Here is a 19,675-nt window from a genome sequence, read left to right as displayed (position 1 = left end):
CCCAGCAGCAGCCCAGGCAGCTGGGTGCCCGGGCCGGCCCAGCTGCAGAGGTGCCCGGCACTGCACTGCTGCCTCCTGGGCTGAGTGAAACCCACCAGGCGGGAGCCGCCGTGCTCCAGCATGAGCCCTGCTGGCTCCACAGTGGCTGGTGCGGGAAGCCACCAGCAGGTGGGACCCACACGGTGGGGAGCCTGGGAGGGGTCCCGAGCTGCTGGGGGCGGGTGGTGCAGCACAAGGCGGGTGCCATCCCACCCGACCCTGGCCCCCAGCAGTGCCCTCCTGTGACAAAGGGGAAGTTTTCTTAATGTTTTGTATGAACAGTGTGTGCCTCAGTTTCCTCTCTGTGTCGCACAAGTATCTCGGTGCGGGACAAGGGTGTGTGATCGTTGCAGAGACCCCAGAGGGCAGGTGTAATAGCCGACACTCTGTATCCTGGCCCTGCCTCTGCACGGAGCCAGCCAGAGGAGCTGGAGGCCAGGGGACAGAGGAGGGGGAGTGGGCGTGACTGAGGCTGGGCTGCTGGAGGCTGCTCAGTCTCCTGGGTGGGGGCGTTTGGACTTCACTGAAACTTCCTGCGCTCACATGGTCTGTCCTACGCTGCGCTCCAAGCGACTAATAACCTGTCTGTGCCACAGGCTGGCTGGGAGTCACGGCTGGCTGCAGGGGTGGGGGTAGGGCCGGGGGGGGGGGGATGTAAGCAGAGGCAGATTGGGGGTTGTGAGGCCCTGGGTCAGAGCAAGTGGGGGCCCCTCCCTAGCCGTTCTGCCTGCAGTCCCCCCACCTCTCCTCCGTGCTCCCGCTGAGGAGTGGGGTTGGGGCGGGGGGGCTTGCTCTGTTCTGCCCGCCTGATGCTCCTGCCGGGGAGTGGGGTTGGGGCATGGGGGCTTGCCCCACTCCCCAGCAGCAGAGCCAGGTGGGCAGAGGGGGTCAGGGTGCAGGGGCTCCCATTTTTCCAGGCCAGGGCTCCATGGCTAACCCACCACTGTGTGGGGCTTCCCCAAGTGGCACATCCGGCGGAGCTCTCAGTGGGAACAGGCTGCTGAACGCTCTGAGTCAGACCAGGAGGTGCTGAAACCAAGGAGGCGTCTTGCCTTAGTGAACGTGTCCCCTGGGGGTGTCGCTCTACTAGTGGGTCCTGTCTGAACTTCATTGTGAGCAGCTCCAGAGCACAGAGCCCGGGCCCCCGGGCCACCTCCCCTGGGGATCTGAAACAGCTTCCATAGGAGAGGTTAAAAGACTGGGACTTTTCAGCTTGGAAAAGAGACGACTAAGGGGGGATCTGGTAGAGGGCTATGAAATCATGACTGGGGTGGAGAAAGTGAATGACGTGTTGTTTACTCCTTCCTGTAACACAAGAACTGGGGATACCCAAGGAAATTAACAGGCTGCAGGTTGAAGACAAACAAAAGGACGTATTTCTTCACACAACGCAGTCAGTCTGTGGAGCTCCTTGCCAGGGGATGCTGCGAAGGCCAAGACTATAACAGGCTTCAAAAAAGAACTAGAGAAGTTCCTGGAGGACAGGTCCCTCAGTGGCTGTTAGCCAGGATGGGCAGGGATGCAAGCCCACGCTCCGGGTGTGCCTAAGCCTGTGAGGGCCAGCAGCCGGGGCTGGATGCCAGGGGACGGATCACTCGCACTCGCCCTGTTCTGGTCACTCCCTCTGGGGCACCTGGCACTGGGAGCTGGTGGCAGACGGGCCATCGGGCTGACCCAGTGTGGCCGTTCTCCCCAGCACTTCCTGCCCGCTCACAGCTCGCCTGGGGGCAGCGGAGCAGAGTCTGGACACTCCATTCACTGCCCAGCTTGTGCCCTGCACACAGAGCCGAGGAGGGGGACGTGCCCAGAGACCATATGCTGGGGGGGGGAGGGCTCAGAACATCCTGTGCCGGACCCTGCCGCAGGGACAGTGATTATAACAGGGAGCCCAGGCTGCCTCCCCTGACCCACCGCAGCCAGCGTTGCTCCCAGCCACGCTCAGACCTTCCCCTGCCATTTGCGCACGTCTGGGGTGTCTGTGCCAGGCAGCTGCCATGTGACCCGCCCTCCTGGCCCATCACCCATCGGGCACAGCCCGTTCATCCGACAGCCCCAGGCACCCCAGCCCTGGCATGTCCTCAGCATGGGGCCCATGAGGCCACGCTGGCTCAGTCCCTCCCACCCCACCCCCCTTGTAGGGGAAGTTCAGGCCTGTACAGAATCTGTCCCTGCCCATGGAGGGGCCCAGGTGCCAAGGGCAGAGTCAGCCGGGGCCAGGCTTTGGAGCAGCCACCATCCTGCTGGACTGACAGCCTCACCCAGGCACCTGCCTGAGTAACCCAGGAGTCCTGGGCCAGCCTTCGCGCCTGGGGCTGGGGCTCAGGCAGGGCAGGGGAGAGCTGGGGCTGCCCTTGGCTGACACGGCCCTGTGCTAGGGTGAATCTCAGTGTGGGGGGAGCTGCCTGCCCCCCTCACCGCCAGCCTGGCCTGGAGGTGCCCTGCCCAGCAGGGGGGGCTAGGCCCTGTCCTGGGCACTGGAGCTTTCGCCAGGCACCTTGGCGGCTACCTCTCGGCTGAGGAGAGTGACTAACTTCCTGAAGCCACTGCTAGCTCTGGCCCTGGGGAGGGAGCTGACGAGGGCATCCCCCTCCCCCTGCTCCTCCTCCTCGCCTCGCTCCTGCCCGTCCTGGTCCAGCAGCCGCCTGTACTGGGCCTCCAGGGAGGGGCTGGGCCCCGTGCTGGGAGCCAGGGGGCTGCTCCAGCGCTTGGACACCATGCAGCTGTTGTCGTAGATGGGGGCCAGGTCAGTGCTGCTCCCTTCCGGGGAGCCCCTGGAGCCCAGGCGTGAGGGCCCCTCTTCCATGGAGCAGGACTGCCCCAGGGCGCAGAGGTTCTCGTAGAGATGCTCCGAAACTGGGAGCCCCTGCCCCCGGGACGCCCTGGCCCCTCCCTGCTCCACCTTGGCCTCGCCCCAGGGCTCGAGCGGGGGCTGCAGGCCTCTGTGGATGGAGGCATAGATGATGGGGGGCTCACCTCTGGCCCCCGCACGGCCCCCCGGCTCCAGGGTGCAGGGCATGGCCTGTCCACTCTCTGGACAGAGCCCCGCAGGGAGGGGCGGCCTCCCTGCACCCTCCAGGGCCCAGGTGGGCAGCGCTTCCTCCAGGCTCTGGGAGCTCCAGAGCCTGGGCTCCGTTCCCTGCCTGGAGCTCAGAGGCTCTGGTGCTTGGGTGCTGTTCCTGTCCAGGAGGCTGCTGCTCTGGCGGGCGATGGCTGCGGAGACGAGGTTGCACAGCTCAGCAGCCCGGCTGGTGGCCCAGGTGAAGATGCCCTCGCCAGAGTCGCAGCGGCGGCCTGCCTCGAAGGAGAACTGGGCCTGCAGGGAGCAGACAGCGGCGTTACCGGGGGCGCGGGGCCACGGACGTCTGCCCGGAGAGCTCGGGTCTCCCCAAGGGGCCCAGCAGGCGCCGCCCAGGAAAGGCGGGAAGGGCAGGCAGACGGCAGGGCTGGGCAGACCCCGAGGCTCCTGCGGCCCCTGGCACTGCAAGGGCAGTGGCGGCTCCTGCGGGAGGCAGCCCAGTACCTTGTCATGGCCGAATTTGCGCAGGAAAGGGTAGGGCCAGGTGAGGAGGGTCTGGCGGGACTGGCGGGTCTTCAGCACAAGCCCCTTGGGCAAGGCGGCCAGCAGGTAGTGCCCACTCAGGCCGCACCTGGCGGAGGCGTCCGTCCTGTGCACCAGCACCAGGAACTCGTTCACTGCAGGGAAACGAACCCACACGAGAGTCAGTGCCCGGCGCTCTGCGTCCCCCCCTCCCACCTGCCAGTGTCACTGTACGGCCCACTGCATCCCCCCTCCTGACTGCCAGAGTCAGTGCCCGGCCCACTGTGTCTCCCCTCCCGCCCGCCAGAGTCACTGCCTGGCCCCACTACGTCCCCGGCCCACCAGAATCACTGCCCGGACCACTGCATCCGCCCTCCCGCCCGAGTCACTGCCTGGCCCACTGCGTCCCCCTCCCGCCTGCCAGAATCTCCCCTCCCACCCGCCAGAGTCACTGCCCGGTCCCACTGCATCCCCAGCCCGCCAGAATAACTGCCCGGCCCACTGCGTCCCCCATCCCGACTGCCAGAGTCACTGCCCGGCCCACTGCATCCCCCCTCCCACCCGCCAGAGTCACTGCCCGGCTCCACTGCATCCCCCCTCCCACCTGCCAGAGTCACCGCCCGGTCCCACTGCATCCCCAGCCCGCCAAAATCACTGCCCTGCCCACTGCGTTCCCCCTCCCGACTGCCAGAGTCAGTGACCGGCCTCACTGCATCCCCAGCCCGCCAGAATCACTGCCCTGCCCACTGCGTCCCCCCTCCCGACTGCCAGAGTCAGTGACCGGCCTCACTGCATCCCCAGCCCGCCAGAATCACTGCCTGACCCACTGCGTCCCCCCTCCTGACTGCCCGAGTCACTGCCCGGCCCCACTGCATCCCCGCTCCCGACCGCCAGAGTCTCTGCCTGGAGCCACTGTGGCATCCCCCCCACCGGTCACTGTCTGGCCCCACTGCGTTCATCCCCCCCCCCCCAGAGTCACTGCCCGGCCCCAAGCCCCCTCTCCAGCCATTCCGCTCTCCCCGAGCAACCCACGCAGGAAGCCCCTCCCCCTCCATTGCGAGACCCCCAATTGCAGCCTTCCCCCAGTTGACTGGGGGAGGGGTCCATGTTCCCCGCCCCCTCCCCCTCTGCCTGACCCACGTGGTGCCCAGCTGTACGTACGGTCCTGCCAGGACGAGTAGAGGGTGTTTTCCTCCACATGGAGATCGGGCCCGGGGGGGTCCCTGGTGCTGCCAGGCGCTGCTGGCTCCTTAGTGCACTGAAAGCAGAGAGCGGAGCAGCTGCAGCCCCCCGGGCACCTGCCCCTCCCCGCCCGCGGGGGCTGCACCCTCCTGGCACCCCAATGTGAACGATAGGGTGCAGCCAACTCAGAGCCCTGGGGCAGAGGTCATGTCAGTGCCTGGGGGGAGGAGGTGGGGTGGGTGGGCTGTGCCAGCACCCAGGGGAGGGGGTGGGGTTGACGGGGCCATGCCAGCGCCTGGGGTGGAACAGGTGGGACTGTGCCAGCACCCGAGGGAGTGGGCAAGGCCATGCCAGTACCCGGGGGGAGGAGGCACAGTGGGAAGGGTGGCCCAGCCCCCGGGGGGAGGGGGCAGGGCAGTGCCAGCACCCACGGGGTGGGGGCAGTGCGGGCGAGCCCATGATGGCATCTGGGGGGTGTCCTGCCAGCACAGGAGCGTTGCTTTGGTTCATGGCAGCCTCACCCTGTCAGACACTGCCCCCCGCCCCGCGTCTCCCGGTGCTGCTCAGGGGGGTCGGCCCGTGGCTGGGACCCCCGTGCTGAGCGCGGTACCCAGGGCTGGCTGGGGAGTACCTGGAACGCCAGCTGGCAGAGCTGTGCTATCCACTCGTCCCGCCGCTCGGCTGCCAGCATGTGGCTTTTCTCTATGGTGTTCAGGTAGAAGGCAGCCGTGTCCTTGGGGCAGCTGTGGGCGTCCGCCGGCCCCACAGAGACGCAGTCTGCGAGCCGGATGACCCGGCGCTCACCCTTCCGCAGGGATGTCTTCTCTGGCCCAGAGCCGTTGTCCCGCGCATCCCACGTCTCCAGCCGGGCAACACCACAGGGGCTGGTGGCAAAGAGCTGGGCCCGCACCTTCCTCCAGAACTTCTGGGGGGGGGGATAGGGCAGGACTCACCACAGGGGCTCCCAGCGCAGCCCTATCTGCCCCCAGACAATGCAAATGGCTCCTGGTGCCCCCAGGGCAGCCAGCAGAGAGCAGAGTGGGGCCGACAGAATCCTACAGAGGGACGGAGGGGACTGCCAGAGGGCTGCAGGTCCAGCCCCCGCACCGGGGCAGGACCAAGTCAACCTGCCCCCCCCCCATGGGTTTGTCCAAATGGTCTTATGGGAACTCCACAGCCTTGCCTGGCCCCCCGGCCCAGCGCTGAACCATGCCAAGGGTCAGGTGGTTTCTCCTGCTAGCTAACGTCAGCTGGAGCCCACTGCTCCTCATCCAGCACCCGGTAGAAAAGCCCTCCCCAGACTGGTATCAGGTGCCCCCTCGGTGGCTTTTCTCCAGATGAAACACACCAGATTTTTAACCGTTCCTCACAGGGCAGATTTTCTAAACCTCTGATCATGTTTGTTGCTCTGCTGCCTCTGGTCTCTCCAATTTATCCACCACCTCCCTGAAGTGTGGCTCCCACACCTGGACACAGCCCCCCAGTGCCCCGCACTGTGGGACAGTCACCTCCTGTTAATCCGCCCAGCATGACAGTCGCCTTTCCACAGCTGCACCACACTGTTGACTCTCAGGCAATTTATGACCCATGCTAGGCCAGACCCTTTTCAGGGCATTACCAGCTAGTCACAGGCCCCAGAGGGTAGCTGGGCATTTGATTTTTCCTTCGGAAGTGAAGTTCCATCTTGTTGATTTCAGACTGATTTTCCCAGCAGGAGACAGGCGGCTTCCGGGAGGGCCTGCTGGGCAGTTGCCCTGCTGACATCCAGCCCCTTCCTGGAGCCCTCACTCCTGCAGAGACCCTGATCTTACTCCGTCATGAGCCCCAGGGGGCTGGAGATGGCAAATCCGCAGGGCTTCCAAACCTCACAGCAGTGGCTGGCCAATGCAGCCGCCCCCAGCACGTTATGGCTTCGGGGGGCCATGCGGCGAGGCAGCGATGGGCGGGAGAGGCGCCAAGCCCTGATTCTGGGCTCCCTGCAGTACCCACTGGCTGCCCGCTCCACAGCTAGGCCTGGGCTGGGGCTGCTGGGCTGTTTTTAGCCCAGAGCTTGATGCAAATTAAGCCATTTTGAGCCATTTGTTTTCTCGATAGCAGCCCCACATCTGCTGCATGAGCCCAGGCCCTGGAGCCAGCAGCAGCCACATCCTCCCGGGGGAGGGTCTGCCTCAGCCAGCACCTGGCCGACCGGAGCACAGCAGGGAGGGGGGAGGAGGCAGCCCCCCACCCCCAGGGGAGCAGAACGGAGCAGTGGGGCTGGCCCAGCAGAGACTATGGGATGGGAGGCAGGTGAGCCTGGCTCGCAGCACCCACCCGGCCATATAGACCTGCCCCAGCAGGACAGCAGAGTGCTTTTTTCAAAGGGGGGGGGGAGATGCACTACATATAAATAAAAGAGCAGCAGCCCCCCAAGGAGGAAATCTGTTCCCGGCCAAGCTGTGTTGCTCATGGTAATAAAATGAGCAGTTCCCACAGCAGCGTGGCTTTTAGCTAATCATCCAAACCCTACACTGGGGGAGGGGGGCGCTAAGCCCCCTCCCGTGGGTGCCGATGCCCATGCAAGCGGTCCCCGTGTGCACACAGGGTCCATCCCCCCGTTCCCAAAGGGGGCGTTTCCCTGCTTTGTTCAGCTCATGCATGTGGGGCACCCCACTGGGCACAGCTGAGGGGCCCATCCTCAGCACGTCATGGCCCTGCCTGTGGTTATGGCTGGGCCCAGGGGCTCTCAGCTGCGCCCCAGCCAGGGTAAAGCTGGAGGCAGGTTCCCTACGGGCTGGGATGATGCCCCAGGAATGGACCATCCCAAACCTCCCCCACTGCTCCATGGGGCAGGCGCATTGCACAGCCCCAGCCCTGAGGGGCCGAGCACATGGCAGTCCTGCCATGCAGCCGAGATGGGGCCTACTGGAGAGGACTCCCGGCTCCCTTGGCCTGGAGGAAGCTGTGCCCACAGGCCCCAGTGGTAGCCACTTGCCCCCCCCCACGGCCTGCTCTTGCGCTGAGTCCCGGTGCCCCAGCAGGGCCGAGGCACATCAGTGAAGCTGCCCAGGTGGGACCCTGCAGCTGCTCAATGGAGAATAACACTTCTGGGGAGCTGTCCTGAAACCTGCCCCCGGCAGAACGCACCTGCCCCAGCCAGGCTTCCGCAGCAGCCGCCCTTCCCCAGAGCCAGCACCAAGGGACAGGGAGCTAGGGGACCCCTTTGTCCCCCACTAGCTCCCTGCAGCAATCACAACACCCAGGTCTGCTGGCATAGAGGCAGGGGACCCGACCCCCCCTCCCGGGAGTGCCCCACTCCCCCCGCACACAGCGAGGGGGACTCCCTGTTCAAACACCCTCCCCCCAGCTCTGGATTTTGTTTTAAGTCTGTTTATTAACATTTCAGTGAGAGTTAAGCACACGACAGTTTAGAGCTGGGGCAGGGGTGGCTCAGTAACATGGGGGGGGGGGGGCTGCCCGGGCAAGCCCCACCCAGCCTGGAGCTTGTGCCCTGGGGCCAGCAGGGGTTGAGATCAGACACAGCATGGCCAGTCCTGGGGCAGTGACCAGGGGCCACTCCCGCTCCGCTTTGCTGGGCCTGGTCTGGCCCCACCCCCTTTTCTGGGCCTGAAGACTAACCCCCCCCCGCCCAGCACTCTCAGCCCCTCCCCTTTACCTTTCCAAATTTGAAGTACTGGACATAGAGGATCCCGGCCTGCACGGGGGTCTCCATGGACCCAGCCTGGCAAGGCTGGATGGGGAGGGCAGCGGTGCCAGTAATGGAGAGTGGTGGCCGCTGCAGTGGAGTGAGTGCGCGGGGAGACTTCCTTTCTCGCTAACTTCCCCTTTGTGGTGCGTGGGGTGAGGGGCAGGCAGCGCGGGGGAGCAACGGCCCCCAGGGAGCCCAGCGGGGCCGAACGAGCATGGCAGAGGCAGCAGCAGCCGCCTGCAGGGGACTGCTGGGTTCAGGCAGCCAAGCCTGGAGACGGTGCCCAGCTCCTCCGCAGCCAGCGCCTGTGCCAGACACAGCCCACAGCAGAGGGTCGGCCAGAGCCTCCAGCTGCCCTTCCAGCCCCAAACAACTCAAGCGAGGCAAGTCACAACCGCCCCTCAGAACCCCAGGCCTTCGGCAGGTGTCATTGGGCCCAGCCCCACGTGACAAGGGCCGGGGTTTGCCCCTGCCAGGGCTCTCCTGTGCCCAGGGGCTTTGCGGGGCCTGCATGAGGCTGGGGCTGGGGGCCCGGCTTGCCCCATGTCTGCATGGTGACACTGGCTGATGTAATGGGCCATTGCAGCATAGCTCCGGTACTTCCTTTCCGAGCAGCACCGGCCCCCGGCCCACACAACACAGGGCACCTTACGACACGTCTGAGCCCAGAGGGAAGGGGCATGGCACTGCCTGCAGACAGACCCAGCTCTTGGGAAGAAGTGGGGCCAGCTGCCAAGGCTGCCAGGCTCCAGGGAACTCTCCTGCCTGGCCCAGCGAGCACACGGCAGGCAGCAGCACAGCCCAGGAGCCTGGGCTAGAAGTCCATGGAGCTGTGTGCCAGGTAGTCCTTGCGGCCGATGTTGCTGACTTGCTTGGTCTGCATGGCTTCCAGCTTGGGGCAGTCGGTGATGCGGTGACCCAGGCCCCCACAGAAGGCACAGCCCCTCTCGTCTGTAATGGAGGGAGTGGGGTCAGAGGCAGCTTGCTAGGCCGGGGGGAGGCAGTGTACACACCCCACGGCACAAGGAGAAGCAGCCCCAGCCCAGCGCCCCCAGAGGCAGGGCCAGCCCATCACGTGGGGAGCTGAGCCCCAGACCGCACACGGCAGAGCAGGGAACTGACTTCTCGAGTTCCAGGCTAGCGCTCCAATCAACGGGAGTGCTGGGGGCTGGAGGTGCCAGCTCTGGGTGCTTTGCCCAAGGAGTGGCCTGCCAGCCGGGCAGTGCAGGGTGCCAGAGTGCCCTGCCCCCGCTGTGTCTGCACCACCACGCAGGCAGCAGTGCTCCGGGCCCCCCGCCCCCCCCCGCCCTTCTGGGACTGCTGACCCCCTCACCTCCAATATCCAGCATGGTCTCGTCCCCGCAGTGCAGCACCTGCAGCACTGGGGGCACCTTCTGCTTGGCCTCCAACAACAGCGCCTTCAAGTCCATGAGCACAGACTCATCTGGGGCAGAGAGGAATGTGAGAACGGAGCCCGGCCTGGGGCAGCTCTGCCCACCTGCAAGGGCCCACTGGATCTGGGCATCACAGCAGGACAGAGGGCAATGCTCACTCCAGCTGAGGCGGGGGGAGGGCAGAACCAGCCAAGCTGGGGACAAGAGGAGTCCGCGAGTGCCAGCAAACCCCACAGGGCAGCACACAGGCATCGGGGCAGCCCTGTTGAGTCACCCGCCCTGTTCCTTGGGGCGCATGGGGCCAGCCCTAGTGAGCCCCGGCCCACTCCCCGCAGCACGTGGGTGTCTCCCCTCTAAGCACTGAGCCCAGCCCGGGAGCAAGCTCTCAGGGCAGAGACTCCTGGCCCAGCTCAGCCCAACTGCTGCAAACCCAAAGGGCACAACAGCCAGCTACAGCCCCGCTCCCGTGCGCCCCTCACCACAGGCCTTGTTGATGAAGGTGGTGGCGATGCCAGTGTTCCCTGAGCGGCCCGTACGCCCAATTCGGTGAACTATGGGGAGAAACAGAGAGTCAGGCCCAGGCCACTGACCGTAGAAAGCCAGGCAGGAATCCAGCTGGGCACCCAGACTGGGGAACTCCCCACCACAAGGAGACCAGCCACTGCAGGGGCAGGCCCAAGGACCTGTCCTCCCACCCCTGAACCGAGCCCTCAGTCCGAGCAAAGCGATCGGCCTGGCTCACCCTCTGTAAGGTGAAGGCCTTTGTCTGCAGCCAGGTTAAAAACAGGCAGCAGCCATTAGCTAAGGAGCAGGAACTCACATCCCCACATTCCATCTAAATTACATTCAAACAGTGTCATAGCAGGCTGTTAGGAAGGACATCCCGCCTAACAGCCCCCACCAGCACCAGATACAGAAACACAAGATGGTTAAAGAAATCTTAGTTTGACAGAATCCCATCGGTCAAGAAATCACTTCTCAACAGTTGTGGTTGTGAAACCCTCATTTCTTCCTTGTTCCCAATTCCCTATTGTTTGTCTGTATGACCGGTCTGGTTCGTTGATTGTTTCTGTCTGTTACGTAATTAATTGTGCTAGGTGTAAATTAAGGGGGTGGGGTCGGATTGGTCAGAGAAGTTTGTTCCAACGTTAGGACTGGTTGGGAACATTTTAGTGAAATGGCTGGTTAAGGCACAGCTAAGCAGGACTCAAGTGTCACTATAGAAACTGGGGTCCAGGAGGAAGTTCTTTGGGAACCAGCTCCAGGACGCGGCCCCCAAGATCAGAGCCGCCAGAGCTCCACACTCTGCCACGGGCGGCTCTAGCCATTTCGCCGCCCCAAGCACAGCGGCACGCCGCGGGGGGCGCTCTGCCGGTCGCCAGGCCTGCGGCTCTAGTGGACCTCCCACAGACACCCCTGCGGGAGGTCCACCGAAGCCGCCTGCCGCCCTCCCGGCGACCAGCAGAGCGCCCCCCGCGGCGTGCTGCCCCAAGCACGCGCTTGGCATGCTGAGGCCTAGAGCCGCCCCTGCACTCTGCCAATGACACTGTGCAGAAACTGGAATCCCCCAGATGGACCTGATCCTGATCCTGCCTGGCCACCAAGAACAGTTCATGTGTCTTAGCGGGAGTGGTGAGCACTGTGTGTGTAGCGTGTGCAGTGTGGTTTGGGGATTGTTAATAAATAGAGGTTAAGTAGGATATTACTGTGTGAGGCTCTTTCACTGGTAAAAGACCCTGTAAATCCGCAGAAGATTAAGCCCTGAGCCCACAGGGAAAGGGTGTTTGCCCGGAACCCACGGCGGGGCAGAGCCCAGAGCCCGTCGCCTGGAGCCCTAGGAACTGGGTAAAGGTTAGTGCCCTAGAACGTGTGAACAACAGAATTTTGTGCGGGTAACACCGCTGCCTGGCTCACCCCCCTCCCCCACCCTTGGGCCCTCTGCCCTACCGTAGTTCTCGATCTCCTCCGGCATGTCGTAGTTGATGACGTGCTGGATGGCTGGGAAATCCAAGCCCTTGGAGGCTACATCGGTGGCAACTAGGACGTCCTTCTTCCCGTCCCGGAAGGCCTCAATGGCCTTCGTCCGCTCCTCCTGGTCTGCAAGGGCCCAGCACAGAGGGTTAGCGTGGGCCCAGCTCTGCCAGCTAAGGGCCCCGCCCCCAAACCCAACTCACACGACAGAGCGATGTGCCAAGTACTAGTCAGCCCCTTCCCCCGTGCACCGGACGCAGAGGGCCCGAGGGAGTAGCCGGTCCAGGGAAGGCTCACTCATCTCCTCGGCCCTGCACCCGGTGTGGCGACTTGCCTGGCCATGGCCCAGGGCAGATGGAGCTGAGCCCAGAACTGCTCGTCACATTAGGGAGCTGGGGCCAGATTCACAGCAGAGGCCTGGGAACTGGGCTGTCTGCAGCAGCTGGGAAGTGACTTGGGGAGATTTGCCCCGATGGCAAGCCACGCCCCTCGCTGCAGAGGAAGGTGAAGAAGCCCTTAGTTCCCAGCCAATCTGACCTAGAGAGAAATTCCTTCTCGAGCCCAAACCCTGAGCATGTCAGCAGGACCCACCAGTCTGGCACGCAGACACCATCTCGGAGCACTGGTCCACCTGGGAGGTGCCCTGTCTCCAGCTGTGGCCGATCCCTGGCACCCCAGAGGAAGGTGAGAAAACCCCAGAATACATCTAGGCAATTGTGCACCAACAGAAAAGTCTCCTGCCTGACCCCCACAGGTGACCAATTGAAGCCCTGAAGCCTGACACTGGATTAGTCATTATCTTAATGCAGAGGGGAAGGGTTCTGAGCACGGTGAGGGCCATGCATGCAACTCACCCCCTTCATGGGCCATGTTGGGGGGAGAACGGAGGGACGAGACGGGACAGGATAGGGCAACTCAGAGTCCCTGGCCAGAAGGGACCGCGGTGACCATCCAGCCCAACACCCCAGGCATGCAGGCTTGGGGATTTCCCCTAGAAGCTGGATTCAAGCGTAACTTTTTAAGCCATCTAATCTCACCTTCCAGACTCCAAGAAATGGTGAGTCCATCAGCTCCCCTGGTAAAAGACCTATGATCCTCACAGCTGGGAAATGACCTCTCCTGGCAAGGCCTGATCTAACTTTCGCCGAGGATGCCTTTATCAGCCAGGCTGTCGAGCACCCCGCTCTGGGGGAGCCTTTCCGCGGGGATCCAGTCACCAAGCATTCTTCTCGGCGACAAGCTCAGCTCCTTACACCTCCCATCCAAGGCTTTTCCAGCCCTGGCTACCAAGCCCCTGGGGATGCATCTGACTGGCATCAAACAGCCTCAGTCAGATTGGATGTTTCACCCTGTGCTCAGCCTGGGATCCCCGAAGCAGCGCATGCTGGGGCGGGCTGGCTGTCCGCCCGGGGGACATGGGGGCAGCACTGCTCTCCAGCAGCTCTCACTGACCTTTCCCTCCGTGAATGGCCACTGCTTCCACGCCCTTGAGCAGCAGGTACTCGTGGATTGCGTCCACGTCAGCCTTCTTCTCTGCAAAGATCAGCACCTGCCACAGGGCCAGTGTCAGCACAGAGACCCTCGCCGGAGCCTCATCCCCGGCATAGCACAGGACCGACCAGCGCCCTGACAGCAGAGCCTCTGGCCAGAAGGTTTGCAGCTGAGAGCCTGGGCACAGCAAGGAGTGCTGTGGACCCCGAAGCGTCTGGGCACGGTCTCGGTTGCCCCCCCCCAACACTCCATGGTGAGCCACAGGGCCAGGGGCAGCTGGCCTGCATCAGGGCTGCCTTCCACCAGCAGGAGCAGCTACAGTCCCTCCCCCGCACCACCCCCCCCCCGACGCTGCTGGGGCAGCTGGTGTGCAGTACTCACGGGCGGCGGGGTCTTCTGCAGGCACTCTAGCAGGTACACCATCTTGGCTTCCTCCTTCACATACTCTACTTCCTGAGCACAAGCACAGGGCTCTGGTCAGAGGTGAGGGAGCTGGGAGAAGACGCACAGGTCGCAGAGCAAACCCCTCTGGCAGACAGTGGATTCTGGCAGGGTCAGCGGGCCCCAGCCATGCTGGGGTCCAGCACAGGGCATTTGGGAACTCACCTGTATCACATCCAGGCTGGCAGCTCCAGCTCGCCCCACATTGATGGTGATGGGCTTCACCAGGGCACTCTTGGCAAAGTTCTGGATCTTCTTGGGCATGGTGGCACTGAAGAGAAGGGTCTGCCTCTGGCCCTGGACCGAGAGCCAAGGGCAGGGAGGTTAGCACGGCCATTCAGCCAGTACACGAATGGGAGAAGCTGAGGGCAGCACAGCCAGTGGGTGCTGGCAGGCACCCCAGACGCCCTACACGGGGGCCCTTGGGGAACAGCTTTGTGCCAGCAGTGCTGGGGCACCACACGGTGCGACCAGAGCCCCGACAGAGGGGCACATGGGACAGCTGGCGTAAGACAGGGCAGAAACACAGTGCCAAGGGCTGGGAGGCCAGAGCTGTTACCCACAGGGAGAAGCTGCAGGAGGCAGCCCAGGGCAGGGGAGCTGGGACCTGACAAGGAACCCATAAGTCCTGCCAGCCAGGACCCTCGTGCTCCACGCCAGCCAGCGAGGCCCTGGCCAGGAGCTGGGCGCAGTGTTCCCCAGGCAGGTGGAGAGCTGTGCTGGCAACACACCTGTGGGCTCCTGAGTGGCCAGGCCAGGGACTGGCAACAAGGGAATTAAACCCTGCAGGGCACAGGCTGCCCTGCACCCACACCTCCCCTACCCGCCAGCTACCTTGAAGTAAGAAAAGATGGTGCGGATGTCTCCCTCGAAGCCCATGTCGATCATCCTGTCGGCCTCATCCAGGGCCAGGTAGCGACAGATGTCCAGGCTCACCATCTTCTTCTGCAGCAGGTCCATGAGGCGGCCCGGGGTTGCAACCATCATGTGCACGCCGCTGCAGGGCAGAGCAGGCAGGCGTCAGGGCTCCTGTGCAATCTGGCTGCAGGGGAGGAAGGGCCCCACAAGCTGCCCACCTCGCCAGGGACCCAGCACCCCACACTGCATGCTGCTGGTGGCCACCATGCCCAGCCCGCACCCCAGCCTTCTCACCTTCGCCTCCGACTGATCCCCTCCTGCAGGGTCCCGAGGCTGCAGGCTCAGAACCCCAGCACCCAAGCAGGCCTGAGGAGATGCAGCACCCAGTGTGACAGGCTGCTGCGTGCAATCCCCCGGGGGCACTCACACAGGGAGGGAAGAGCACTGCCCACAGGTCCACCCGGAGCAGGACTTACTGTTTGATCGTCTCCATCTGCTCCTTGACGGACATGCCCCCGATGCAGAGGGCACAGCGTAGCAGGGGCAGGTTGTCCTCATGCAGCAGGCGGCAGTAGTACTCAAGGATGCCATGGGTCTGCCTGGCCAGCTCCCTCTGCAGAGAGAAGCGAGTCCATCATCCCCCACTACGCCCGCCTCTCTTGGCTGATTCCCAGATCCGACATCATCCCAGCAAGCCCCCGGCTCAGACCCTCCCACGTGAGCCACACACACTTACAGAGGGGCAGATGATGAGTCCATAGGGTCCCTCTCTCTTGGAGAATGGCAGCCGTTTCTCCTGCTCCAGGCAGAACATGATGACAGGGAGCGTGAATACCAGGGTTTTCCCTGAGCCAGTGAATGCGATGCCGATCATATCCCGGCCGGACAGGCTGCAGGAGACACGGGGAGCAGGTCAGTGGATGAGACTCCAAAGCAGCGAGGAGCCCTGCGCGTTCCCAGCCAGGGCGGTGGCGCCCTGCCCAGGGAGGCGGCGGACGGTGTATCTCCGGGGCAGGGTGTCCAGCTCACCCCGCTGGCCAGGGAGCAGGCAGCGCTCCCAGAGCCGGGGAAGGCAGCACTCACATGGTGGGGATGCCCTGGATCTGGATGGGAGTCGGCTGCTGGATTCCCTTTTTCTTCAGGCCCCTCAGGATGGCTGTGGACAGAATGTGGGGGGAGGGGGCATTAGGAGCACAAAAGTGGCCGGACGTGGGGCTGTGACCCACCTCCCCTCCAGCCAGCTGCCAACAGCATTTGTTTAGTCAGTGGCACCCCAAGGCCTTGCCTCCAGACCAGCAGCTCGGGGGGCCTGGCTGGGTCCCCTCAATTGGATCTGTGACCTCCAGGCACTACACACCAAGGTGCCTCCCCCCGACAACTCCTCCCTGCCCCCAAGTCACCTGCCGGGAACTTCATTTCCTTGAAACTCTTGATGGGTGGGGGGATGCCCTCGCCCTCCACCAGGACGTGGTACTTTCTGCGCACGCGGTCATGCCGTGCCTCCGACATGCCCAGGATGTAGTGTGGTGCCTTCCAGCTGAGGAGAGGGCAGGGGAGGAGGGTCACCAAGGAACGGGAAAACCAAACTGACTGAGCTGCAAGAGCTGAACGCTGCTTTGCCTGGGCAGGCAGCAGCTGGACCGGCCCAGCTGCGTCCCTGCTGATCCCCCAGACAGGGCCCCGAGCCCCCCAGAATTCCAGGCTCCTATGGCACTAATGCAAAAGCTGGGGCCACCCACAAAGGGAGGACACAGCCCCAAGCCTGCGTCCCTCAGCATCCACCCACACAGCCCACTTCCAGAGCAGAGTAACTGAACTGTCAGCCCCTGAGCAGAATGGCCAGGTACTGCCTGGCATGCCGGTGTGCTGCAGCCTGGCTCCCACCTACGCTGGGCCATAATGGGAGCAACTGCTCCACTCTGCAGCATCAACCCCTAATTCCATGGCCAAGGCTGGAATACCCTTCGCTCCCAGCGAGGCTCAGGTTAACACACCCACTGGGATACGAGTTATTGAGGAGTATTTCCCAGGGCCGTGTTTCTGTTATACCCCCAGCGGGGCCTGGTCCCCCCCACGGGACAGGGAAGGAACTGTAGCCCTCAGCAGCTTATCTCGCCAGCTCTCTAGGCTGCCTAGCTCGCCAGCATACGCGTCTGCCTTCCCAATTCCCCAGCTGGAGAGCAGGCTCCAGCTCTCACTCCCAAAGTCCCCAGCCCTGCTGCTCCGACCCGCGGAACAGTGCACACAGCTGAGGGGTGCTGCAGAGCAAGGATCAGCTGCAAGCAGGGCCTGACAGACACAAAACGTGTGTGGGCAGAGCCTAGCACAATGGGGCCCTGAGCCACAACCGAGGCCCCTGTGTGTTACCACAATCCGACAGCCAATGTATCCCCATGGAGCGCACCTGGTTTTAATCGGATCATCGTAGGTGATGCCCTTTGCCATCTCCTTCACAGACATCAAAGCTGCACAAAACCAGAGAGCGGAGGATCAGGGCCAGCTCTTGGGAGCTAGGCGCAGGTCAGTGGGCACATGGCTTTGACGAGAGGTTTAGCAGGAAGGCAGTCAGGACAAAGGATGCTTGGGGGAGCCAGAACAGGAGTGAAGTGGCAGGGAACTATCCCTCTCCATGCCACTGAGTCAGCGGCACCGAACAGCATGACTCGCTCGCTCGCTCCAGGGAGAGCAGCAGGCACTAGGGAGAGGCTGGGGCTGTGATAGCCTGCACCAGTCGGCTGGGCTTCCACATGAGGACAGCACGAGCACCATCACCTTTTCCCTCTGTCGCTTCGCCAGCAACAGGCAGGGAACGAGAGCGAATGTTCCCTCACAGCCACTTCCCCCCGACCAGCCCTCAATCCCAGCACGACCCACCTCGACCCTCTGCCACGCTCTCCAGGATCTTTTCCTCCTCCTTCAGCTGCTTCTCCTTGGCCGACTCCTTGCGCGCTGTGGAGAGTCAAGAAGGGGAGTTATGTGCTGCCCACAGATTACTCCCCAGCCACAAGCCGCCCCTCGGGGACCCCTCCTCCTCATGCCAGCCCTACCTTCCGCCTTCTCTTTAAGGTGCTGGTGCTGGTCCAGAAGGCTGACGTTGGACTGGGGACCCAGAGGAATATCATCTTCATCCCCCCTGTGCTCATTGCTGCTGTCCCTCTGCTCCTCCTCCAGCACCCCCTTCCTGCGCATCTGTAGCAGCTTCTGCAGCTATGGGGACACAGAGCAGTGAGGAGCACACAGCAGCCGCAAGGGCCCCATTACAGCAGGCAGATTTCAACCCCATCGTGCCCTTGCCAGTGAGGAGAGGAATGTCAGACCCTCCTTTATCCACCCACATGGCCCCCTGCAATCTGTCCTGGGGGACCACGATGCCCTCCCCACTGCAGCCCCAGTGACTTGCCCAGGGCCATGGGGCTCTGCTGCGGGGCGTGGAGCTGAACCCACCAGCCCCACCTCTTATGGGCAGCACCCCAGGGCCCATGCCCAGAGGCAGAGCGCTCACAAGCCTGGACTGGGGCCAGGAGCACCCCAGCAACTGGGGGGGTGAACCAGCCCCCCCCAGCACCAGCCAGGGGGCCCGGCCCGGGCCTCCCTCCCAGCCCTAACCTCACACTCCCCCCGGTCCACCAGGGTTCTCACCCCCCGTCCTGACCTCAGCCCCCCCCCCGGGTTCCTGCCCCCCACCCCGGCACCAGCCAGGGGGCCCGGCCCCCACCAGCCCGGCCTCCCTGCCAGGGTTCCCACCCCCGGCCCTGACCCCAGCCCCCACCCCCCGCACCCCCCACCCCCCGCACCAGCCAGGGGGCCCGGCCCGGGCCTCCCTCCCAGCCCTAACCTCACACCCCCCCCGGGTTCCTGCCCCCCACCCCGGCACCAGCCCGGGCCCCCCCCCGCCAGGGCCCCGCCAGCCCGGGCCCCCCCCCCGCCAGGGCCCCGCCAGGGCCCCGCCAGCCCGGGCCCCGCCCATATCCCCCCCCCGTCACCATCTCCTGCTTGCGCTGCTTGACCGGCACGTAGGGCTCGTAGCCTTCATCCTCCTCCCCGGACGGGCCCGACCCCTGCGCCGCCTCCTCGCGCGGCCTCTGCGGAGAAACACACGGTCACGTCACGGGCCGCGGCCCCCGGCTGGGAGCGGAGCGGAGCGGAACGGGGCGGGGGGGGGGCCGGGCTCGCACCTTCCGCTCGCCTCCGACCTCCATGTTCGGTCCCCGCGTCGGGCTAAACGCGCGTAGCCAACGAGCGCAGGCGCTGGGCCTGGGCGGGCCCTGTCGCTAAGCAACACCCGCGGAGGTACCACGTGAGGGGCAACGAGCAGGACGGGCTGCGCCGAAGGACAAACTTAGCGACGCGCTTACGGAGGGGTCAGCGCAGGGGTCGGGGGTGGAGCGGCCCGCCCCCCCCCGCTTCCCCTCAGACCCCGATATCCGCCCCCCCAGCTTCCCCAGGCTCCGCCCCCCGCCCTCGATATCCGCCCCCAGGCTCCGCCCCCCCAGCTTCCCCCCCGCCCCCAGACCCCGATATCCGCCCCCCAGCTTCCCCCCCCGCCCCCAGACCCCGATATCCGCCCCCAGGCTCCGCCCCCCCACTCTGCCCCAGACCCTGATCTCCGCCCCAGCCTCCCCCCGACCCTGATCCCTGCCCCACTCCCTGTGCCCAGGTCTCTGCCCTGACTGGCTTTAGCCCATGGGAAGATTTGGGGCCTGCTGGGCCTGGGCAGAGGCCCTGGAAGCGGATCCAGCTGGGGCCGAGGCTGGTTCCGTGCCAAGGCCTGGCTCTGTGCTTCCCAAGGCGCTGGAAACGAGCCTGGGTCCCCGCCAGCGTTCCCTCTCCTCCCCCTCCATGTGACCCATCACCTTCACATCAGTGCACACAACAAACTTCATGGGGTGGAGGGTTCGGAGTGTGGGAGGGGGCTCAGGGGGTGGGGCCAGGGGTTTGGGGTGCAGGGGGATGCTCAGGGGCTATGGCGGGGAGAGAGGACTCCCCCCTGCACTCTCCCCACAGCAGCAGCACTGGGCTAGGGGGAGAGGTGCCTCTCCCTGCCACAGCAGCTCTGGGGTTGGGGCTGCAGGG

At 64.4% G+C, this 19,675-nt stretch overlaps 2 protein-coding genes across 2 annotated transcripts; both read right to left on the bottom strand.

Moving 5' to 3' along the window:
- Positions 1–1,330: 1,330 nt before the first annotated feature.
- On the bottom strand, positions 1,331–8,541 carry DOK3 (docking protein 3). The gene is made up of 5 exons (XM_045027863.1): positions 8,415–8,541; positions 5,391–5,684; positions 4,739–4,835; positions 3,560–3,732; positions 1,331–3,352 (listed from the first exon to the last, which is right to left on the bottom strand). The coding sequence occupies exons 1-5, from the start codon at positions 8,469–8,471 to the stop codon at positions 2,495–2,497; spliced, it is 1,479 nt and encodes a 492-aa protein (XP_044883798.1). The 5' UTR covers positions 8,472–8,541; the 3' UTR covers positions 1,331–2,494.
- Positions 8,118–18,927, bottom strand: DDX41 (DEAD-box helicase 41). The gene is made up of 17 exons (XM_045027862.1): positions 18,778–18,927; positions 18,586–18,684; positions 17,650–17,809; positions 17,477–17,551; positions 17,007–17,067; positions 16,003–16,139; positions 15,686–15,758; positions 15,339–15,492; positions 15,079–15,215; positions 14,579–14,741; positions 13,910–14,041; positions 13,685–13,756; positions 13,265–13,361; positions 11,789–11,938; positions 10,321–10,392; positions 9,781–9,891; positions 8,118–9,398 (listed from the first exon to the last, which is right to left on the bottom strand). The coding sequence occupies exons 1-17, from the start codon at positions 18,799–18,801 to the stop codon at positions 9,262–9,264; spliced, it is 1,854 nt and encodes a 617-aa protein (XP_044883797.1). The 5' UTR covers positions 18,802–18,927; the 3' UTR covers positions 8,118–9,261.
- Positions 18,928–19,675: the final 748 nt, after the last annotated feature.

Source organism: Mauremys mutica, chromosome 8 (genome assembly GCF_020497125.1).
Source record: "Mauremys mutica isolate MM-2020 ecotype Southern chromosome 8, ASM2049712v1, whole genome shotgun sequence".
Taxonomy (NCBI): domain Eukaryota; kingdom Metazoa; phylum Chordata; order Testudines; family Geoemydidae; genus Mauremys; species Mauremys mutica.
This window is presented reverse-complemented; position numbering and strand designations above follow the sequence as displayed.